We start from the raw sequence: 18837 nt of genomic DNA, 5'->3' as shown, positions 1-18837 counted from the left end.
TTCTGTTCCCAACAATAGCTGACATCAGCTGTTGCTCTAACCTGGAGGTTCATGACTACAGCAGGCTACACATCACCAAAACTTTAAAAATATTTTTTGCACATCTTATATCTTAATATTTATTCAGATTCAGTTCAACTCAGTTTTATTTATATAGCGCCAAATCACAACAACAGTCTTCAAGAAGCTTTATATTGCAAGGTAAAGACCCTATATTAATACCAAAAAAACAGACAAAACCCCAACAATCTTAAGACAAAGAACCATAAGACACAGACATTTAGTATAATAGATTTATTTTATGCAATGTCAGAAACTGTATGTTTCAAATGTGAATATTATAAAGGATAATTGCAATTTAAAAAGCTTACACAAGGGTCTGGATAGTGGTTTTCCTCATTCATCTTTGCACTTTGTCATTTTCATACTGTTTCTATCACTTATCACTTTCTAGCACTTAGCCCATCTTGTGAAAATGTTTTCGAGACTGTGAGGACAATTAAAAACGTAGAAGTGCACTTTAGATGTTTTTATGCCAAAGAATCTGAGGCTGCCAGTGGTGAGATTTACAGGATTTGTATAGTAATGAGATTTCATTTCCTGTGGACACCGTAAACACCTTAAAGCAAAAGAAGTATCAGATATCATGAGGCATCAGAAGGAGCAGCAGTGACAATCACATGTTGAGATGGTGTCTGTCAGACTCTTGGTCTTACAGCAACTTTAATCACCATAAAAATACCAGATATCTGCAGACCCCACAGTCTGGTTCTTGCCTGTGAATATCAGACACTCACTTATCTCTCATAAACATACTGAGAGATCAAGAAAATCAAAGTGACATAAACCCGTCCATCTTTTTCCTCAGCTAAAGAAAGGTTACCAAAAATATTGATGGTTAAAAACTGTATTCAAAGACAAGTTGACCTCTAGAACTTTCTTTTTTAAGCAAGCTCATCCAAAGCTAGCCCAGTAGAGTCCAATAATGAAAAAGGAAGACAGAGAAACCAAAAGACGAAAGAACCCGAGTTACACATACACTTCATTCTTGTTTTCATGTTTTCCTCCACACAGGGATGGAGGTCTGCCTTGGCGCGACCCCACTGGGGCAGATTTCATATGGTGAACTGGAACATTCACGCTTTAGTTTCAGGCAGACAAAACAGAACTCCATTTTGCAGCGAGGACATTTGATATTTTTACAGTGTTTTCTGTTATGCTCCACCCTCAGGCCACATGTAGGACAGAGTCTGATGGCAGGGCAGCTGGTGACGCCCTTTACGTCAGGCAGATCAATGGTTTTACATGTCTGCAAAAGTTGCAGGTCCTTGTTTTCACAGCCGTCGTTGTCACAGCGATCAGATCGAGGGCCTGAACCCTTCCATGGTTTCAGACACTGCCAGCAGAAGTAGAATTTCTTCTTCTGAACAGCTGTGCATTCGACACACTGGACACACAGGTTAGACAGATCCATCCTCTCCACACTTGTCTTGCACTGTGGGCACTGATGTGGAAACAAATGAAGGGACATTTTTAAGAGAAACCCAACCACAATATTAAAAAAATATTGAGTCCACTGGATTTCACTGAAATCAAGAAGCTGTAAACATTAAAAAGGAAAAACAAATTAAAACATAAATAACTGGGTCACTTACTTCCTGAACCTCGCAGTGGTCTGCAAGAGCCAGACGGGCCATGCTCTCTTCAAAGTGCTGCATTTCCTCCACAGTCAGATCAGCCAGTCTGCGCACCTCCTGGTACGACCACTCTGTATTACACTGCTTGGTTCCCTCCACTAAAGCCGGACATCTGAATTTGTAATTCCCCTTTTAAAAAATTACAATTTAAAAAAGAAAAGTTAATTTAATTAATTTGAGTGCCTCCTGGGTGACGTGTTCTGGGCATGTCCAGGGCACGGGACAGACCCAGGACACACTGGAGAGATTATATCTCTCGGCTAGCTTGGGTCACCTTGGTGTTCCCCCGGATAAGCTAGAGGAGGTGGCTGGGGAGAGGGAGGTCTGGGCTTCTCTGCAAAGGCTGCTGCCCCCGCGACCCTTCCCCCGGATAAAGCGTAAGAAGATGGATGGATGGATAATTAATTAGAATTTGTTGTTTTTAAAACTCCTACTTTTATTTTTAATGCATTTTTGTACGTTCATTCTTTTACGTTTTTATATAGTTGTTAAATCTGCAACATGTTTAGCTACACATATAAACAGTAAACCAAAACATTTCTGCAGATTACCTATTGGCACCCAATCATGTGATAACTTAAACAAAATCAGTGTACAAAGCGGATTCCAAAAAAGCTGGGACACTAAACAAATTGTGAATAAAAACTGAATGCAATGACGTGGAGATGGCAAATGTCAATATTTTATTCAGAATAGAACATAAATCATGGAACAAAAGTTTAAACTGAGAAAAGTTATCATTTTAAGGGAAAAATATGGTGATTCAAAATGTCATGGTGTCAACAAATCCTAAAAAAGTTGGGACAAGGCCATTTTCACCACTGTGTGGCATCTACCCTTCTTCTTACAACACTCAACAGACGTCTGGGGACCGAGGGGACCAGTTTCTCAAGTTTAGAAATAGGAATGCTCCCCATTCTTGTCTAATACAGGCCTCTAACTGTTCAATCATCTTGGGCCTCCTTTATCGCACCTTCCTCTTTATGATGCGCCAAATTTTCTCTGTAGGTGAAAGATCTGGACTGCAGACTGGCCATTTCAGTACCCGGATCCTTCTCCTACGCAGCAATGATGTTGTGATTGATGCAGAATGTGGTCTGGCATTATCTTGTTGAAAAATGCAGAGTCTTCCCTGGAAGAGATGACGTCTGGATGGGAGCATATGTTCTTCTAGAACCTGAATGTATTTTTCTGCATTGATGGTGCCTTTCCAGACATGCAAGCTGCCCATGCCACACGCACTCATGCAACCCCATACCATCAGAGATGCAGGCTTCTGAACTGAGCGTTGATAACAACTTGGGTTGTCCTTGTCCTCTTTGGTCCGGATGACATGGCGTCCCACATTTCCAAAAAGAACTTCGAATCGCGACTCGTCTGACCACAGAACAGTCTTCCATTTTGCCACACTCCATTTTAAATGATCCCTGGCCCAGTAAAAACGCCTGAGCTTGTGGATCTTGCTTAGAAATGGCTTCTTCTTTGCACTGTAGAGTTTCAGCTGGCAACGGCGGATGGCACGGTGGATTGTGTTCACTGACAATGGTTTCTGGAAGTATTCCTGAGCCCATTCTGTGATTTCCTTTACAGTAGCATTCCTGTTTGTGGTGCAGTGTCGTTTAAGGGCCCGGAGATCACGGGCATCCAGTATGGGTTTACGCCCTTGACCCTTACGCACAGAGATTGTTCCAGATTCTCTGAATCTTCGGATGATGTTATGCACAGTTGATGATAATATTGCTCCACTATCTTTCTGCGCAACATTGTGGGAATTGGTGATCCTCTACCCATCTTGGCTTCTGAGAGACACTGCCACTCTGAGAAACTCTTTTTATACCCAATCATGTTGCCAATTAACCTAATTACTGTTAATTGGTCTTCCAGCTCTTCGTTATGCTCAAATTTACTTTTTCCAGCCTCTTATTGCTACTTGTCCCAACTTTTTTGGGATTTGTTGACACCGTGAAATTGTGAATCAACATATTTTTCCTTTCAAATGATACATTTTCTCGGATTGAACATATGATCTGTCATCTACGTTCTATTCTGAATAAAATATTAACATTTGCCATCTCCACATCATTGCAATCAGTTTTTATTCACAATTTGTTTGGTGTCCCAACTTTTTTGGAATCCGGTTTGTATTTTATAAGTTCAATAATTTTACCTCTTTTTGCTACAAACACATAAAGCTGTTAAAATCAATCTGAAATGATTTTACCAAAAACTCCAAAGACTAAATTTTAGATGGAATTATATAATAACTATAATAACAGACCGGTATTTGTATTTGTATTCGATTCGATTAAAATTCAAAATAGCCGTAAAAATCCATTTTTTTTGCGTTACACTTCTAATTAATGTTATAGTGTAATTATTCTTTAATTATATCCATTATAATAATTATGGATATGCAATGTTAGTTGACGGTTTTCCATAAATCCAGCAATGAACATGTAACAAGGAACCTCATTGAAAAGAAAATAACATCCATTGCCTCATTCATGGTTAAAACCAACAACTAATAAAATACCATTGCGAACATCATGAACCCCACCACCACCCGTCCTTGTTGGAGGACGCTGAACAGACAGTGAAACTGACTTGCAGGGACAGAACATGGCTGTGATGATGAATTGGTGCTTGTTGGGGGATTGGCAGACAGTATCAGGAATAAGATGCTTTAAGTGCATGTGATTATGCATAACAGATGTTGACAGATGTTTGATATCTCTGCCTCTGCTGATTTGACTTTTGCACACATTACATATCACTTTGGTTTCATCTGCAGCGCTGAATGTAAAATGCTTCCACGCAGAACTGGAACAAGTTTTTTGGCTGGTGGAGGACCAAGAGATGGCTCAGCAGCAGCCACACTCTTTTCTATTTAGTTGACCAAATCCACGTGGGGAGTTTTAGCTACGTTAATAAGGACAACGGGAAGCTCTGCTAAGGTTAACTGGCCTATAGCCTATATCTTGCTGTCTGCAAAAGACAAGTAACTTAAATGTACCAACTCCCACAAGAGCATACAATTCAACACAACTACACAAGCATTGTTTTAACCTTTTAAACCGAACTTTAACGTTACTCTGTCAACAGCCTATTGTCTAAATTACAGAGGGTACAAAAATTCTATTCAACAAAAATAGTGATGCAGTTCAGTCTTTTATTGCTCAGCTGAGCCTTCTCTGTTGCTGTGTGGAGCAGCCTGTGTCAGTCACCTTTCACACGTCACTCATTCATCCGGTCATGCACTGCAGTCTCATAAGGAAACTCAGTTTTTTAATATGAAGTTTTTCTTGTTCCCGAATACAAATATTTTTTAAAGTATTTGTTCGAAATAAGTATTCATAAAAAACACGATATTTGTTCCTTTTCGAATACGTATTCAGGTTCGGCTCCACCCCATCACATACATTATCTGCTACACAGACATGACACACCTGATCCAGCAGGGTGCGACACCATCGTGTTAGAGATTCAGGAGTGACAGCGTGGCCACAGGACATCTCTGCTCTGAGAGAGTCATCACCTGAGGAAGAAGTGGACAATAACAGATGTATCAGTTACACTACATATACTGGGTTGCACCAAAATATAATAAACTCCGTGGCTCATGAAAAATTTAAAAAAGGAATAGGAGAAGTTGTATAATGTGTGGTAATGACTGTCAGAAAAAAATATTTGTAGCAGTTTTTGTGGGGCAACATGGTGGGTGAAAAAAAAAAAATCTTACACAGTGGATTCAGATCATCTGGCCTGTTGACGAACTTTAGGGTAGAATCTAGTGGATCGTATTGCTTCTCCACCTGCTCCGGTCCTGGAGCGCTCATTTGGGTTCTACAGAAAGAAAATCTGACACTATGAATACTGTCTGGTTTAGTCTTATGTTTAGTTTAGTTAGTTTAGTTTAGTGTAGTATATGGATTTAAAATCGCATCTGTCATTATCACCTGTCACAAGAACCATGTCTTTTCCAGACTCGATACAATAAAAACGTTAAAAGGTATTAAAGATGTATTTAAAGTACTTATGAGCCATTACATTTCTTTCTCACAATCGCTATTCTAGTTCATGTTAAAGCTGTATGATGGGGCTGAGTTTAAGGCCACACCAAACTCATTCGGCCACGCCTTTATGGAGCTTGCATTCTGCACTGGAATGTGCATGTACGAACATGTATTCATTTATGATCACGGGCTGAATAATGTTGACTCATGTTAAAAAAATGTCAGTTTTCATTGTTACACAAAGCTGCTACAAAATGTGTAAAAGTACAAAGGGGTCTGAAGCGACTGCATGTTCACAGTGTTGTGTGAGCTATCATGAGCCGTTTAAACAACATCCAGGGAATTTCCAGTTGGATGAAACTGAAAGCACTAAGTGCACTAAGTGCTTTCAGTTTTGATTGCCTATTATTTTTAAATTGAAAACACTTTTAATAACAGTGATCACTCTATTAACAATGACATACATAACCATATTAGGACTACCTTATGTCACAGGTTCTATAAGATGACACAGATTTAATTAGCAAAGGAGCAAAGACTGCAAATATCAAGAGTAGGTTTAAAAAGTGAAACGTAACAAATTACCCTTTTGGCACAGCTTGTGTCGCTTTAGTTTCTGGTACTTTCCTTCTTCTTTTACTTCCCAACCGGTATGGGAACAGCAACCTAAAAGTAAAAAGGATGAACTTAGTAAGTTATTGCTTAAACCTGTGGACAAAATGTGAACCATCACAGAAAATCTAACTAAGCTTCCTAAACGCACAGAAATATAGAGAAACATATATAGTGACAACTTATTGTCATCACATAGTCACAATTTATTTTTATTTTATTTTATTCTAACTCAGGGAAACCTATCATTGGTGGCCATTATATATTATATATGTGTGTGTACCAAAGGAGTTACGAATTAAAAAATAAAATATACACCACTTAAAAACAAAGAGTGAGCTCACGTACCCGTTTAAATAAAGCTTCAATAAAGCTTCACACATGACTTCGACTGTACTTGGAGACCTAAAGGATGAAGAAGAACAGCAGACAGCATGCAGTTTAATTTTAGCATGTTACAATAAAGTGCTGTACTCGACAGAAACAGTTTACACTAAAAACAAAAAAACTATAACACAAGTCTTATGAGTGTATAAAGCAAGATTTGAATACCTAACTGGTGTGCAAACAGGGACACTAACGCGTACTCACCACGCCTCAGCAGGACCGCTAAGCGACGACTGTACTAACCTCGAGGAAGTGACATGACAGGAAGTCAGTCAGAGGAAATTTTTTTCTTTCTTTCTTTCTTTTTTTTAAATCACGCAGAGAAAATACAGCTAAATAAATAAAGCTCCGAAATATAGAAATTAAATGCACACACACACACACACATAGCGAGACAGAGAGAATAAGAGAGAGTTTCTACTTTTTCTGCGTTAACAATTCACTTCACTGATATAAATAATTAAATAAATCTATAGCAAAAACCCGCTTGAATGCTGCTTATCGATAAATGAATCAACAAATACAACAGCATAATGCATAATGTAGTTTACTCTTCTATGGATGCTCCGTCAATGCTTACTTTTAATTCATTATTATACTCTTCTGCGAGCAAGAAATCTTAGTCTTCATCCTCTACAGCAGTGGTTCCCAAACTTTAGTAAACAATTAAGCAAATACAAGTAATCTGCAATAAATTACAGGTAGTAAGAAAATAAACTACTAACTCTTTTACGCTATGTCCGCACCTACACGGGTATTTTTGAAAACGCAGCTGTTTCATCCACAGGTAAACGGCGTTTCAAATCACCAAAAACTGAGATTTTTTTAAAACTCCTTTTTTGCGTTTATGTGTGGACGAGGAATACAGAGTTGGTCATACAATGTCAAAGGTATGTGCCTTTTTCACGTCACGCTGTGCACACGTTATTGTTTACATGAGATGAATTGCAGAATGCCAGATATACTGTTAATCTGACTATCTGCAGTTTTTACATGCTTACATATACACAAGCAGTTAATGCATCACAGTGTGATTATTTTACGTGTAGTTGTTTTTTCCTGTGTAATAATATTCAACATTGCTATCAATACATTTTTCAAAAAATGCCTCTCTGTGCAAAATAGGTTTAAAAACATAAACAACTGTGGGATACTGTTTGTCCATGATTTAAACAGCCCAGCGCTGTTTAAAGCGCATCTCCTGCTTTGCGTTTGTGTGGGCGCCCGTGCTAGCAGTGTCCAAGCGTTTTGTTTTTCCCCCCACACTTTCGGAAGGTCTGCTCTACAGCAAATTACAAGTACCCAGCTGGGATAATAAGCTGGCCAAAGGAGGAGATAGAAGCCACTAACGTCAAGACAAGAAAGATATATATATATATATATATATATATATATATATATATATATATATATATATATATATACGGTGGCCCCTAGAGACAAAGCACGTACAAACTCCAAAACACTTGCAAACTCCAAAACACATGCAAACTCCAAAACACTTGCAAACTCCAAAGCACATGCAAATTCCAAAACACAACGGAAGTGCTCCAGGACGCTAGGGGCAGTGTTGAGCTCGATTTGCAAAATAAACGGCAAGTTTGTCTGTATGGGACAGTCTTGTCTCTGTCGCGCTTCCCAGGTTGCCTAGCAACTATGATACTAACCGCTGGAAACGTGTCATACAACTTTGTTTGACAGAAATGAAGGAAAACATATGTTGTTCATTTGTTTGTTTGTTTCTACAAGAGCTTTGTGTGATTTGATAAGTATCTGAGGTTGAGACCACAGGACAGTAAAACATGATTTTTGGGCTTCATTTCTGTACTGAACAGTCATTTAAGATTAGTTAGTAAATAACAATTAGCTAATGTTGTTCATGAGACTAAAGTCATATCACTTTGGTAATGTAAATATAATATGGCCAATATTATAGTTATTATATTAATCATTATTAGCTATTACAGCAGTAAACATGAACTCTGTGTCAAATACTGAGCCTCAGTACAGATTCAAGTTGCAGTTATTTATATGTCTTATCACCTTAAATCTTCACTCAAAGACAAGTATCTTTGACAGTGCATATATAGGTGTATCATATATAAGAGACAAATGTTGTTCCTTCAGTATGTTGGCATTACTAAATTTGGCTCATTGCTTACATATATTTATAAAAAGAAAATGTACAAGCTGTGATAACTGTTTCTGATAAAATGAAGAGTAGACTGATATATTGAATATTCCTTTATTGGGTGAGAAAATCAGACCATGTCATAACTGCTTTAAGTCATACAGAATAGATATCAGAGCCTTAAACAGGCTGACTTCTGCTAAATGGGTCAAACTGGGCAGAAAGTATACAAACACATAACATCCTTATAGAATATGATGTAACACTATAGATCAACTTACCTCAGAATATATAAAGCATATAAACAATTACAGCAATATGATGCAACAAACACAGCAGTACTACTAATCCAAAATACTCAAAGATTCATAGAACTGAAACAAACATCTATTTTTAGGTCCATTCAGCTGCTGATACATACTTTAGGTTTCTGAATATTAAACTTGTTTCTTCCTTTCATAGTGTGTAACTTGAAGGCCCTGAGTACTTTCTCCCACACTGAAAACACTGGAATGATAAAATTATTTGAACATTACCTAATAAGACTGATTCAGGACAGACAATTAGTTATGTTAAACTTTCCTAGCAGTCCTTCACAAACAGGGAACAGTCTGTCTATTCTCTCCATCTGTCAGCTGCTGCTGGCTCTTCCTCCTCCTCTTCCTCACACACTGCTGAGTCCTGGTGGATCATCAGGGGTGCAAAGCCTCACAGATGATGTGCAGCAGTGAGTCCCTCAGTCTGTCCTCACTCTGGACACTTGCAGTCGTCACACATGGAAATCAAATGCGTGATAAGCTGCAGGATTCAAACACAAGTGTAACTTATAAATACATGTTCATACTTTTATTACACAATCAGAGAGAAAGAAAAAGAGAGAGAGTGCAGGACAGGCAGACAGGTGACAGTCTCAGGTGTATACACTGCTACAAAACAGCACAAAAGAAGGAGGATTGTGTTATTACGAAACAAGAAGAGTTCCCAGATGGTACAGTGGACACATGTGTGACTGCTGTGATTAAAGCATCTTTCTTTCAGCTTAACGAGTGGACCGTCAGCTTGTTCAAACGCACGTTAAACTCCATTTGGCTCGACACCACCGAACAGAGGCAGCAATATAACATAGCTAACATTAACAGTGCAGTGAATCCTGCTTGTGCCGTGATATTCAGGACTGCAAACCGAGCAGCATCACTGACTTTCAGCCTGTTGTGTTTGTGGATATATGACTGACTTTAATTATCCATAAAATCATCACATTCTCTGTAAGATTAAAGTCAACTATTGAACGGCGTATATTTTGGAGTAAAGGCTTTAAAACCAAGTTAGTACAAACATCTCTAATGTCACATAACTTTCCCGACATGTGGCCAACAGTAATGTTTTAATGTTCTTCATTATAAAAAACATTTGCGCATAAATAAGTGACATAATATTCAGTACTTCCGCCGTTTTTTTCGGCAAAATTATCCACACCGCCGCTGCACTATGAAATCTGGGATATGTTGGGCCATGAAGGCTACAGCGACCCATCCTTAAAATTCAGGGAAATTAAGGACGCATTTGAGGGCCGCATTTCGAGCAGCCTTTGAATTGGGACAGCCTTCGTCGTGTCGCTGTGACGTAATCGGCCTTAAAATGCGGCCTTTAAGGCTGCAGACCCAAAAAAAAAAAAAAAAAAAAAAGGCTGCAGACCCCAAATCCGGTCATTGGTACATCCTGGCTTGTGTAGTTACTAGGTAACAAAAGCTCAACACTGCCCCTAGCGTCCTGGAGCACTTCCGTTGTGTTTTGGAATTTGCATGTGCTTTGGGGTTTGCATGTGTTTTGGAGTTTGCAAGTGTTTTGGAGTTTGCATGTGTTTTGGAGTTTGCATGTGTTTTGGAGTTTGCAAGTGTTTTGGAGTTTGTACGTGCTTTGTCTCTAGGGGCCACCGTATATATATATATATATATATATATATATATATATATATATATATATATATATATATATATATATATATATATATATATATATATATATATATATATATATATATATATGAAACCCCATCAAAATCCAGACCACATGTGAATAATCCAGTCAGAGCATAGGAACACAGTCTATGGCTGAGCACTGAGCTCTAGTCTCACCTGTTAGAGTGAGATAAACAAAGACATGAAGCCAAATTGTACTTGTTAAATAGCCGGTCTGACTTTATTAAATATACTTTGAAAAAAATTTATTAAATAATAATGAAAGCAGAGGGAAAAATATGAAGACTGAAAAAATATTGCTGTTAAGTCATCACTTACATGAACATTAATATGTAGCATCATATCTAAAACAGCAACCTCTGGTGACCAAACTGATGTTCATCCACAACCCCAGAGACCATGATGGAGGAGTCTAAAGTGGTGTGGATCCAGGTCGCAGTAACAATGTAGCAGGTCTGACCTCTAACACATTGTGCTGCTAAACTCTGCACTGTGCAGCACAAATTTGCAAATGAAGAGATAAGCTGACCCCTGCCTTTTCAACTGAGTTGATTTAATCCCCCAAAACTGTTTAATTAAAAAATAAATTAAGTAAAATTCCTTCATACTGTATGACTTAGCCTTTATCGGCATCCCTTTCCTCCTGTTTGAAGGTGCAACACCAAAATAAATGGGAGTAAGTCTTTGGGAAGATCTCTCAAAAAGAGCAAAATATATCTGATTTATTCACAAATTTTTAAAGTTTGAAGTCTGTTTGTTTGTTTATTATGAAGGTAAAAACTTTGAATTAATTTAAATAAAACCTAATTGACAGAAGTTTTTTGTAGCAAAGAATCAAATCCATCAATAATGAAATTGATAGATGAACACAGATCAGCACCTCTTCAAAGTGTTACCTAATTTTGGCATTCATATTTCCATGGGAGGAGAAATGGGACCTAATGGAGATTCTTCAGGAGGAGACATAGACAAGGGTGATGAAGTGGTGAGAAAGGATGCCATCAGAAACATTGAAGATCTATTTTAGGTTTAGTGGGGTGTTGTATCTGTTTAGGAGCTCTTAGTAACTGTATAATAACTTACAAAGAGTTTCCCTTGCTGTTACAACAACAGGCCCCCATTACTTTACATCTGCCCTTATTACTGTACAAGTTCACTCATTCAGCCAACTAATACTGCCATCTTCTGGTGAAAAAGAATATCGCTCTACGATGACATAGGTAAGTTAAAATGGGCTTTGCATCAGTGACACAACATTGCCTTTGCAACAAAATTCAGAAAGAAATAGGGGGGATTACAGTCACAGTAAAACTCCTTCAGTGAAAACTCAGAAATTTATTTTATTGTTAAACTTAATATTAATAAACTTTTTATTAAGTTAAGTTATCAAGTTAATGAATTGTTAAATTATTAAACTTCAAAGAAGAGAACTTTTATTTAAAAAATCTAAACTTATATTAAAATATTCAGGGCACCACAAGCCATTTACTCAGATTCATGCGTGAGCAGCATTTTATTGGTAAGTCTGGTTCATGTCGTTCAACCACTGGCCAAAATAATGGAGTCACCACGTAGAAGATATTCTTTCAGCTTTTTTACTTTGCAAATTAAACAAAGACATGAAATCAAATTGTTTTTGTTGAATAGCTAAATGGTCTGCCTTCAAATTTTTTACATTAATAATAATAATGAAAGCAGAGGGTAAAATATGAGACCATTAAAAAAATCACAATTATGACTTTATTGTACATTCTCTGGCTTTTGTGTGCCCTTTATATGAACTCTTTGAAACATGGACTTCATCAGCAGCTGACATTTGACTTATTTCTGCTCAGGTACTTATAAACACAAGCACAGCTAAAGCAACATAGCAAGCAATGTTGCTTTTAACAATAATAGCTTTCGATTAAAACAATGCATGGAAACAAATCTAGTTCACTTTAAGAGTTTGAAAATCTCTAAATAAAACTTTAAAAACCGTTTGGAAGTAATCGCTCCTGCTGCAGCTGTCACACAGTGGACAAGTTGCCAGTCTGAAGTAAAGGCATAAAAATAATTAATGGGACATCAGCATAATTCAAGACTTTGTGGAAACATTCATAAAGAAGTTAGAAACGCTTCCTGTTAAAGGTGAGTGATGTAAAAGATACCCACTTATATCCTTCTTGTATTTTCAGATTACAGTGCTTCACATTTTATCTGAACAGCACGCGTCGGGTGTGTTAGAAGATCAAAGATTTCCCAAATTATGTAAAAAATGGATATTATAGTTTTGTTTAAGTCGTTATCACATTTTTAGACTAGTCCAATCTGAAGAAAGGGGAAGAAAATACACCAGGTCAAGTTCACCAATTACCAAAACAGCAGTGTAAACACTCGGAAGTAGAGTCAAGAAACCTTTCCCAGAAGCACATAGGCAGCGTATGTTATTTTATGATTCATTGGGTAACGCTAGGTAATATGCTGAGCTAAACTAAGTAAACAAGGTTCTGCTCAAGCTTTCTGTTTAAGTTTTACCAGAATGACAATTCAATTCTAAAGGAAAGTCTGGTATGAGAGAAGATTACATAAAGTCTGTGTTGTCTGCTACTTTCTGCGCCACACAGGTATTGATGTTTGTCTGGGAGCCACACCATCACTGCAGGGGATGAAGTACGAACTTGTCCTCAAGCACACAGGAGTGAGTTTCAGACACACAAAGCAGAACTCTTTCTGACAGCGAGGACAGATGATGTTCTTGCAGCCTGTTTTGTCGTGCTCCACTATCTCACCACAGGTGGGACAGGCCCGGATTGAGGGACAGGCATCGACCCCCCGAACCTGAGGGAGATCAGTAGTCTTGCAGTTCTTGAGAACTTCGAGTTTGTGGTTTACGCAGCCATCATTATCACAGCGGTCTGCTCGTGGAGCTCTGCCTTTCCACGGCCTCAAACACTGGCAGCAGAACTCATACGCTTTGTTGTTGTCTGCTGTACAGATTGTGCACCTCACACTCAGGTTAGTCAGGTCCTCTCTCTCCACATAGGTCTTGCAACCAGGACACTGTTGTGAGAAAAATGAAAAGAATAGTTTAAAATTTGAAAAGTAAAACATGTTGTGCTTTCCTATATATCTAGGATAAACTGTAGTCCCTTGGGCTGGAAAAGCCTGCATAAACCCAGCCCCACAAACTTTGTATGGAGAGTTGAGTTTAAAGGCTAGAAGGCCACACCCTGACAAGATCTCCAAAGAGTGGTGCTCTCGGCCAAACGCATCATTCGATCAGAGCTTCCTGACCTTTTGTGCATCTACATCAAGCGGTGCAAGACCAAAGCCAGGAAGATTATGATGAACCTCTCCCATCCCAACAATGGACTCTTCTCACTGTTGAGATCTGGGAAGCGCTTCCGCTCCCTTAAGGCCAAAACAGAGACAATGAATTCTTCCCCCCGCAACTCGGGCCCTGAACCAGGTGTAGAACTGGACTCTGCTACATCACATCACTACACACACTCTATTTATTTCTTCTTATAATTTCTTTCTTAAATTGTTATTTACATATTTTTTACTGTAAATTTCTAAATGTAAAATCTGTAAATTTTGTACTTTTCTTTATTGTAGTTTAATGGCTGGACATTACACAGCATTTCACTACATGTCATTCTGTGTATAATTGAGCGTGTGACGAATAAAAATTGAATTTGAATTTGGAAAGGTGGGATCTCTCTGTGTAGAGTTTGCTTGTTTCCCTTTAGGTACTCCAGCTTCCCCCTACAAACCAAATTTGTGCTCATTCACCAATATTTGCATTTTCTTATTTCCATCTATATCTACTTTGTGGGATCTTCGACTTCTTGTGCATGTCACTTCTGGGAGTTTAAACATAAATTTTCAAGCAGGGAAGTTGAGTCGTCTTGCCCTGTGTCTTCCTGTCTTATGCCTGTTTGTTCATGATTGCTGAGTGGATTAGAGACACTCTCTATAGAAGACTTACTATTTTCAGTTCACAGTAGTCTCTGGCTGCCAGCTGGGCAATCTTCTCTTCAAAGTAGGCCATCTCTTCAACTGTCAGTGCTGCCAGCCTGCGCACCTCTGGATATGACCACACTTCACCACACATCTTGTAGGTGTCCTCGTTTAAAGCAGGGCACTTAAATTTGTACTGGCCCTGCAGGGACACAAAAGGTTTAATCACCCGTAATGGGGAAGACATTAGAGTGAGAAACTTAAAAAATAATAAAAAAAAAACGTTTAAAATGAAACAAAACAAAGTATTGTCTGGCAACAAAGAGCTTCATCATACAAAGTCCTATCAAACCAGATCAGGATGACAGTTTTTAAAATTAAGGGTGGCGTTTTCATTTGACGTGTTTTCTATTTTACAGTAAACACTGACCAAAATTTGGAAAGAAAAAAAAACAAAAATGAAGACAGAAAGAAACCTGATCCAGCAGACTGCGGCACCATCCGGTCAGAGATTCCGCTGTGACGGCATGACCGCAGGACATCTCTGCTACGAGACTGTCATCACCGGCTGCACAAAACAAAGAGAAAACACAACGAGTTTCATATCAACGTCACATACAGTCTGTATTTGACCAATAGGAAGAGTTGCCAAAATACTGATTATATGTGAGCATTTTCCTTACATAAGCTAACACCGGCATAACACGTGTATATAACTGCTTTAGTTGGGTTAACTGGTAAAATAACAAGTATACAGACAACAGGTAAAAGTACAAACCGTTTATTTTAAACATATTTTTTGTTCTTACATAATGGATCCAGCTCATCCTTCCTGTTGACAAATGTCAGCGTCGTATCGTTGGGGTCGTAGCTCTTGTCATCCTGATCTTGTGTCGTCATTCTGGTTCAGACGAGGAGGTTTGCTCTCTGTCCACAAACTTGATCTTGGTTTAAATACTACAAATGAAATTAGCACCGAGAATCTTGCTCTGTCTTCCTCTTTTAAAGCACCAAGATTCAGCAGCCCGTTTAACTTTCAGTTTCTACTTACAACAAGTCACATGGTGCACGATAACAGACTTGCATTCCCCTCTGATATATTCGCACTACGTGTACAGTTAATCCTCACAGCTTTAAGTAGCCTATCATAGAATATTAATTGTGCGTTGTGATAAACAGTCGTGCGTTGGCTTAAAAAAAAGACACCAATTAATGCTAACATTTGATAAACAAACGCTCCCTGGTCACATGACAAACAAAGGTGTTTACAAATGTTTATTATGAGGGGGTGATTACCCCCTCATAATAAACATTTGTAAACACTTTTACGCAGACGGAGAAGCAGGAAAACTACCTTCAAAACAATAAAAAAAATAATTAAAAATAATTAGAAGATGAAGAATTTTAAGCGAAAGTGAAAGAATTTATCTGCTCTCTGACGTCAAACCTTGAAGCCAAACAGCTGTTCGCACTGACATATCTGTGACAGAGACTTTAGGAGCGCAACAAATCGGACTTCAGCGCAAAATGGGAAAAATCTACCAGGTTGTCGTTCATGGACTAAGGGGTCAGAAGATGATGTTGGACCTGTGCAACACCGAGGAGCAGTTTAAGAGCATGACCGTGAAACAGCTCAAGGAAAAATTGGCGCAGAAGCTTCCGGAGACCGCAGGTAAGACAGCAGATAGAAAACAGTGTATGTATGCTTTTATGTTGCTGATTAATTCAAAGGCATATTTACTGTAATGAGATTCTTTATATAAAGTTCCAATCCTAAAGTAAAAACTCAGCAGCTTGAAGTGAAAGTAAGGAAGTGGCGATAATAAATAATGGTTTGATGAAAGTGCATTACAGTATTAGAGATACTTTTCTGTGGCTGTGCGCGTGCGCATGTGATTTTAAAAAGTTACTGTCAATAAAAACTGAGTGAAGTAATTAGTGAAGCCCAAAATGAAAGTAAGCTAGCTCAAGAACAATTAGTACAAACTCTACATCAAACTGCTCAAGTTCATGTAGTTATTTGTAGTTGAAGAGTTTCAAAGGCAAACATGTTAAAGGAGTTAATCCAACTTTAAGTACATTACTTAAGTAAAGTAAGTAAATGTGGGCTAATAATCTAATGCATCTCTGTGGATGTGCCTAATAAAAATGATATAGATTTACTTTAAAAAAATATGTGTGTGTGTGTGTGTGTGTGTGTGTGCAGGAGAGGAGGCTCTGCGCCTGATATTCACAGATAAGATGTTGGATGGAGACGACACCCTTCTGTCTGAATATGGAATCCAGCACATGTCCGTCCTCCACATGGTGATGAAGGTTCCTGGAGGACTGAAAGCTTGACTAAGATCATCTCCACCTGTCCTACCACTACTGCTGCTACTTTCTGTGATGCTTTAGAAAGCCTCTTGACACTGTTTACATGTATTGTAAATGGTACACTTATTATACGGTTTTACTGTTTAGTGACAATTATCGTTTTATTGATCATCCTTTATTCCAAATACAACAACAGTCTGTGTTGTTCTATGAAATAAAACCTTTTTCCCAGTTATTTTCTTTGCGTTTTTGATTATTTTTAATCTTTATTTCTTCATTTTTTTGCCAGTTCCCTCATTAGTCTCACAGTCGTGTAGATGGCCATAAAATATTGAAAGCTTCCGTATGCTCACTTTGAGTAATTTTAGGAAATTGGCAATTGCTGAAACAAAAGACATTGTTTGATTTTCATTTTTTATATTTTAGTTATAGGTACAAAATATTGTATAAATATTGTTTTAAGTCAAACTATTTTTTTTTTTCCATTTACGTTCTCCAAAATGGTTTTCATAGTTGGTAATAGTTCTAAGTTTAGTTTCAGTTAAGTTTAATAATCATGTTCTCTCAAATGCTTCACCTCCAAAAATGTGTCCAGTTCCTACAGCATAGTCACAAAGCATATTCAACAGTAAACCACAAGTTTGTCGCTGGTGTCTTTTCATAAATATTGAAGCAGCTGAAGATCCAGCTGCAGGTTTGCTGACTCATGAAACTTAGTCTGAACTGGTCCTCTCATTGGTCCAACAAAGTTAAGAAAGGGGTAGTGATCTACCTCAAAATGAAGAACTGAAATTATCCTTTAGGACTGCAGATTTACACAAAATGGAAAGATATCTTGAAGTCAGCAGATTCCAAGTTCTTCAGTTCAAACACCATGAAAATAAGTACGCAGTATTACATACTTACTTTACGAAGATGAAGAAAACTCAAATTGTCATCCTCAAATAAGAGGAAACTGGGTATGATGTTTAAGAAAAACCCAGGAACCATCAAGTCTCAAGCATGCTATCAATTTATAACTGCTGGAACACCAGTTTTACTGTCCATAGTGAAGACAGTTATACATCTCTATGGACTGTGAGGCTGCTGACCAAGAAAGAAGCCACTGCTCCATAGTCAGCACCTTCAAGTTTGACTCAAATTTGCAGCTGCTCGCATTTAAAACCAAATGCCACCTGGAAAAAAGTTTTATGGTCAAACGTGACAAAGATTGAATTATTTGGCCACAAAAACAAGAGGTATTTTTGAAGGATTAAATATGAGGCTTCTCAACTTTTAACTGGAAATATTTTATCAGCTTACTTTAAAGTCACAGTGGGGTGGACACACCTGTTTAACCATCCAGTGGAAGATATGTTTGATACTGTTAAGTGCTTTGAGAGTTTATGAGGATTATGTGAGCCAGGCATTTTGTTCTCTGAAAAAATAAATAAATAAGGGAAATTACCCAACTGTGGTGTTTGGTATGTGGCAACCTGTTGCTTCACATTCTGTTTGACTAAATAAAAAAGTGTTTTGAAGTAATCTGTTAATCTAAGCTGTGAGTGGTGAATAAAGAACTTCACACAGACAGCATTATCATTACCACAAAGGGTAAAGGTTTACTTCAACTGCAGTACATAAAACCCATTATTTAACATAAAAAATGAAAAACTGAACTGTTAGCAGTAATAGTTTAAAATTACTGTTGTTCTGTGGACACATGACCTTTTATTGCCACAAAGAAACTGAAAGCATATAAAAATCTTCTAATATAT

At 37.9% G+C, this 18837-nt stretch overlaps 3 protein-coding genes across 3 annotated transcripts; 1 reads left to right on the top strand and 2 right to left on the bottom strand.

The window, feature by feature from the left end:
* Window positions 1-309: 309 nt before the first annotated feature.
* Window positions 310-6941, bottom strand: LOC148104249 (E3 ubiquitin-protein ligase RNF19B-like). Its single transcript, XM_087836960.1, has 7 exons — window positions 6914-6941; window positions 6671-6727; window positions 6296-6376; window positions 5437-5540; window positions 5144-5232; window positions 1656-1826; window positions 310-1504 (listed from the first exon to the last, which is right to left on the bottom strand). The coding sequence occupies exons 2-7, from the start codon at window positions 6703-6705 to the stop codon at window positions 1055-1057; spliced, it is 930 nt and encodes a 309-aa protein (XP_087693086.1). The 5' UTR covers window positions 6706-6727; window positions 6914-6941; the 3' UTR covers window positions 310-1054.
* A 5385-nt stretch (window positions 6942-12326) lies between these two features.
* On the bottom strand, window positions 12327-15993 carry LOC102778447 (uncharacterized). Its single transcript, XM_006801690.3, has 4 exons — window positions 15574-15993; window positions 15241-15332; window positions 14793-14966; window positions 12327-13861 (listed from the first exon to the last, which is right to left on the bottom strand). Exons 1-4 carry the CDS (start codon window positions 15662-15664, stop codon window positions 13406-13408), a joined length of 813 nt encoding a protein of 270 aa, XP_006801753.1. The 5' UTR covers window positions 15665-15993; the 3' UTR covers window positions 12327-13405.
* Window positions 15994-16213: 220 nt separating this feature from the next.
* On the top strand, window positions 16214-17306 carry zgc:194655 (uncharacterized). The gene is made up of 2 exons (XM_006801689.3): window positions 16214-16436; window positions 16971-17306. Exons 1-2 carry the CDS (start codon window positions 16292-16294, stop codon window positions 17102-17104), a joined length of 279 nt encoding a protein of 92 aa, XP_006801752.1. The 5' UTR covers window positions 16214-16291; the 3' UTR covers window positions 17105-17306.
* The last annotated feature ends 1531 nt before the right edge of the window (window positions 17307-18837 follow it).

Source organism: Neolamprologus brichardi, chromosome 3 (assembly GCF_056152115.1).
Source record: "Neolamprologus brichardi isolate AB-2024 chromosome 3, ASM5615211v1, whole genome shotgun sequence".
NCBI lineage: Eukaryota > Metazoa > Chordata > Actinopteri > Cichliformes > Cichlidae > Neolamprologus > Neolamprologus brichardi.
The sequence above is the reverse complement of the archived record's forward strand: the minus strand, read 5'-3'. Positions and strand labels throughout refer to the sequence as shown.

Bases quoted from the DNA above. Each gene is read 5' to 3' on its own strand.
- LOC102778447 (XM_006801690.3), bottom strand. From the start codon at position 15,664: ATGACGACACAAGATCAGGATGACAAGAGCTACGACCCCAACGATACG. The intron at 15,333-15,573 runs GTAAGAACAAAA...TGTTTTGTGCAG, and splicing joins GGATGAGCTGGATCCATTAT to CCGGTGATGACAGTCTCGTA. The intron at 14,967-15,240 runs GTTTCTTTCTGT...GTGTCCCTGCAG, and splicing joins GCCGCAGTCTGCTGGATCAG to GGCCAGTACAAATTTAAGTG.
- zgc:194655 (XM_006801689.3), top strand. From the start codon at position 16,292: ATGGGAAAAATCTACCAGGTTGTCGTTCATGGACTAAGGGGTCAGAAG. The intron at 16,437-16,970 runs GTAAGACAGCAG...GTGTGTGTGCAG, and splicing joins GAAGCTTCCGGAGACCGCAG to GAGAGGAGGCTCTGCGCCTG.
- LOC148104249 (XM_087836960.1), bottom strand. From the start codon at position 6,705: ATGTGTGAAGCTTTATTGAAGCTTTATTTAAACGG. The intron at 6,377-6,670 runs GTACGTGAGCTC...TTTTACTTTTAG, and splicing joins TTGAAGCTTTATTTAAACGG to GTTGCTGTTCCCATACCGGT. The intron at 1,505-1,655 runs GTAAGTGACCCA...TTTCCACATCAG, and splicing joins ACCACTGCGAGGTTCAGGAA to TGCCCACAGTGCAAGACAAG.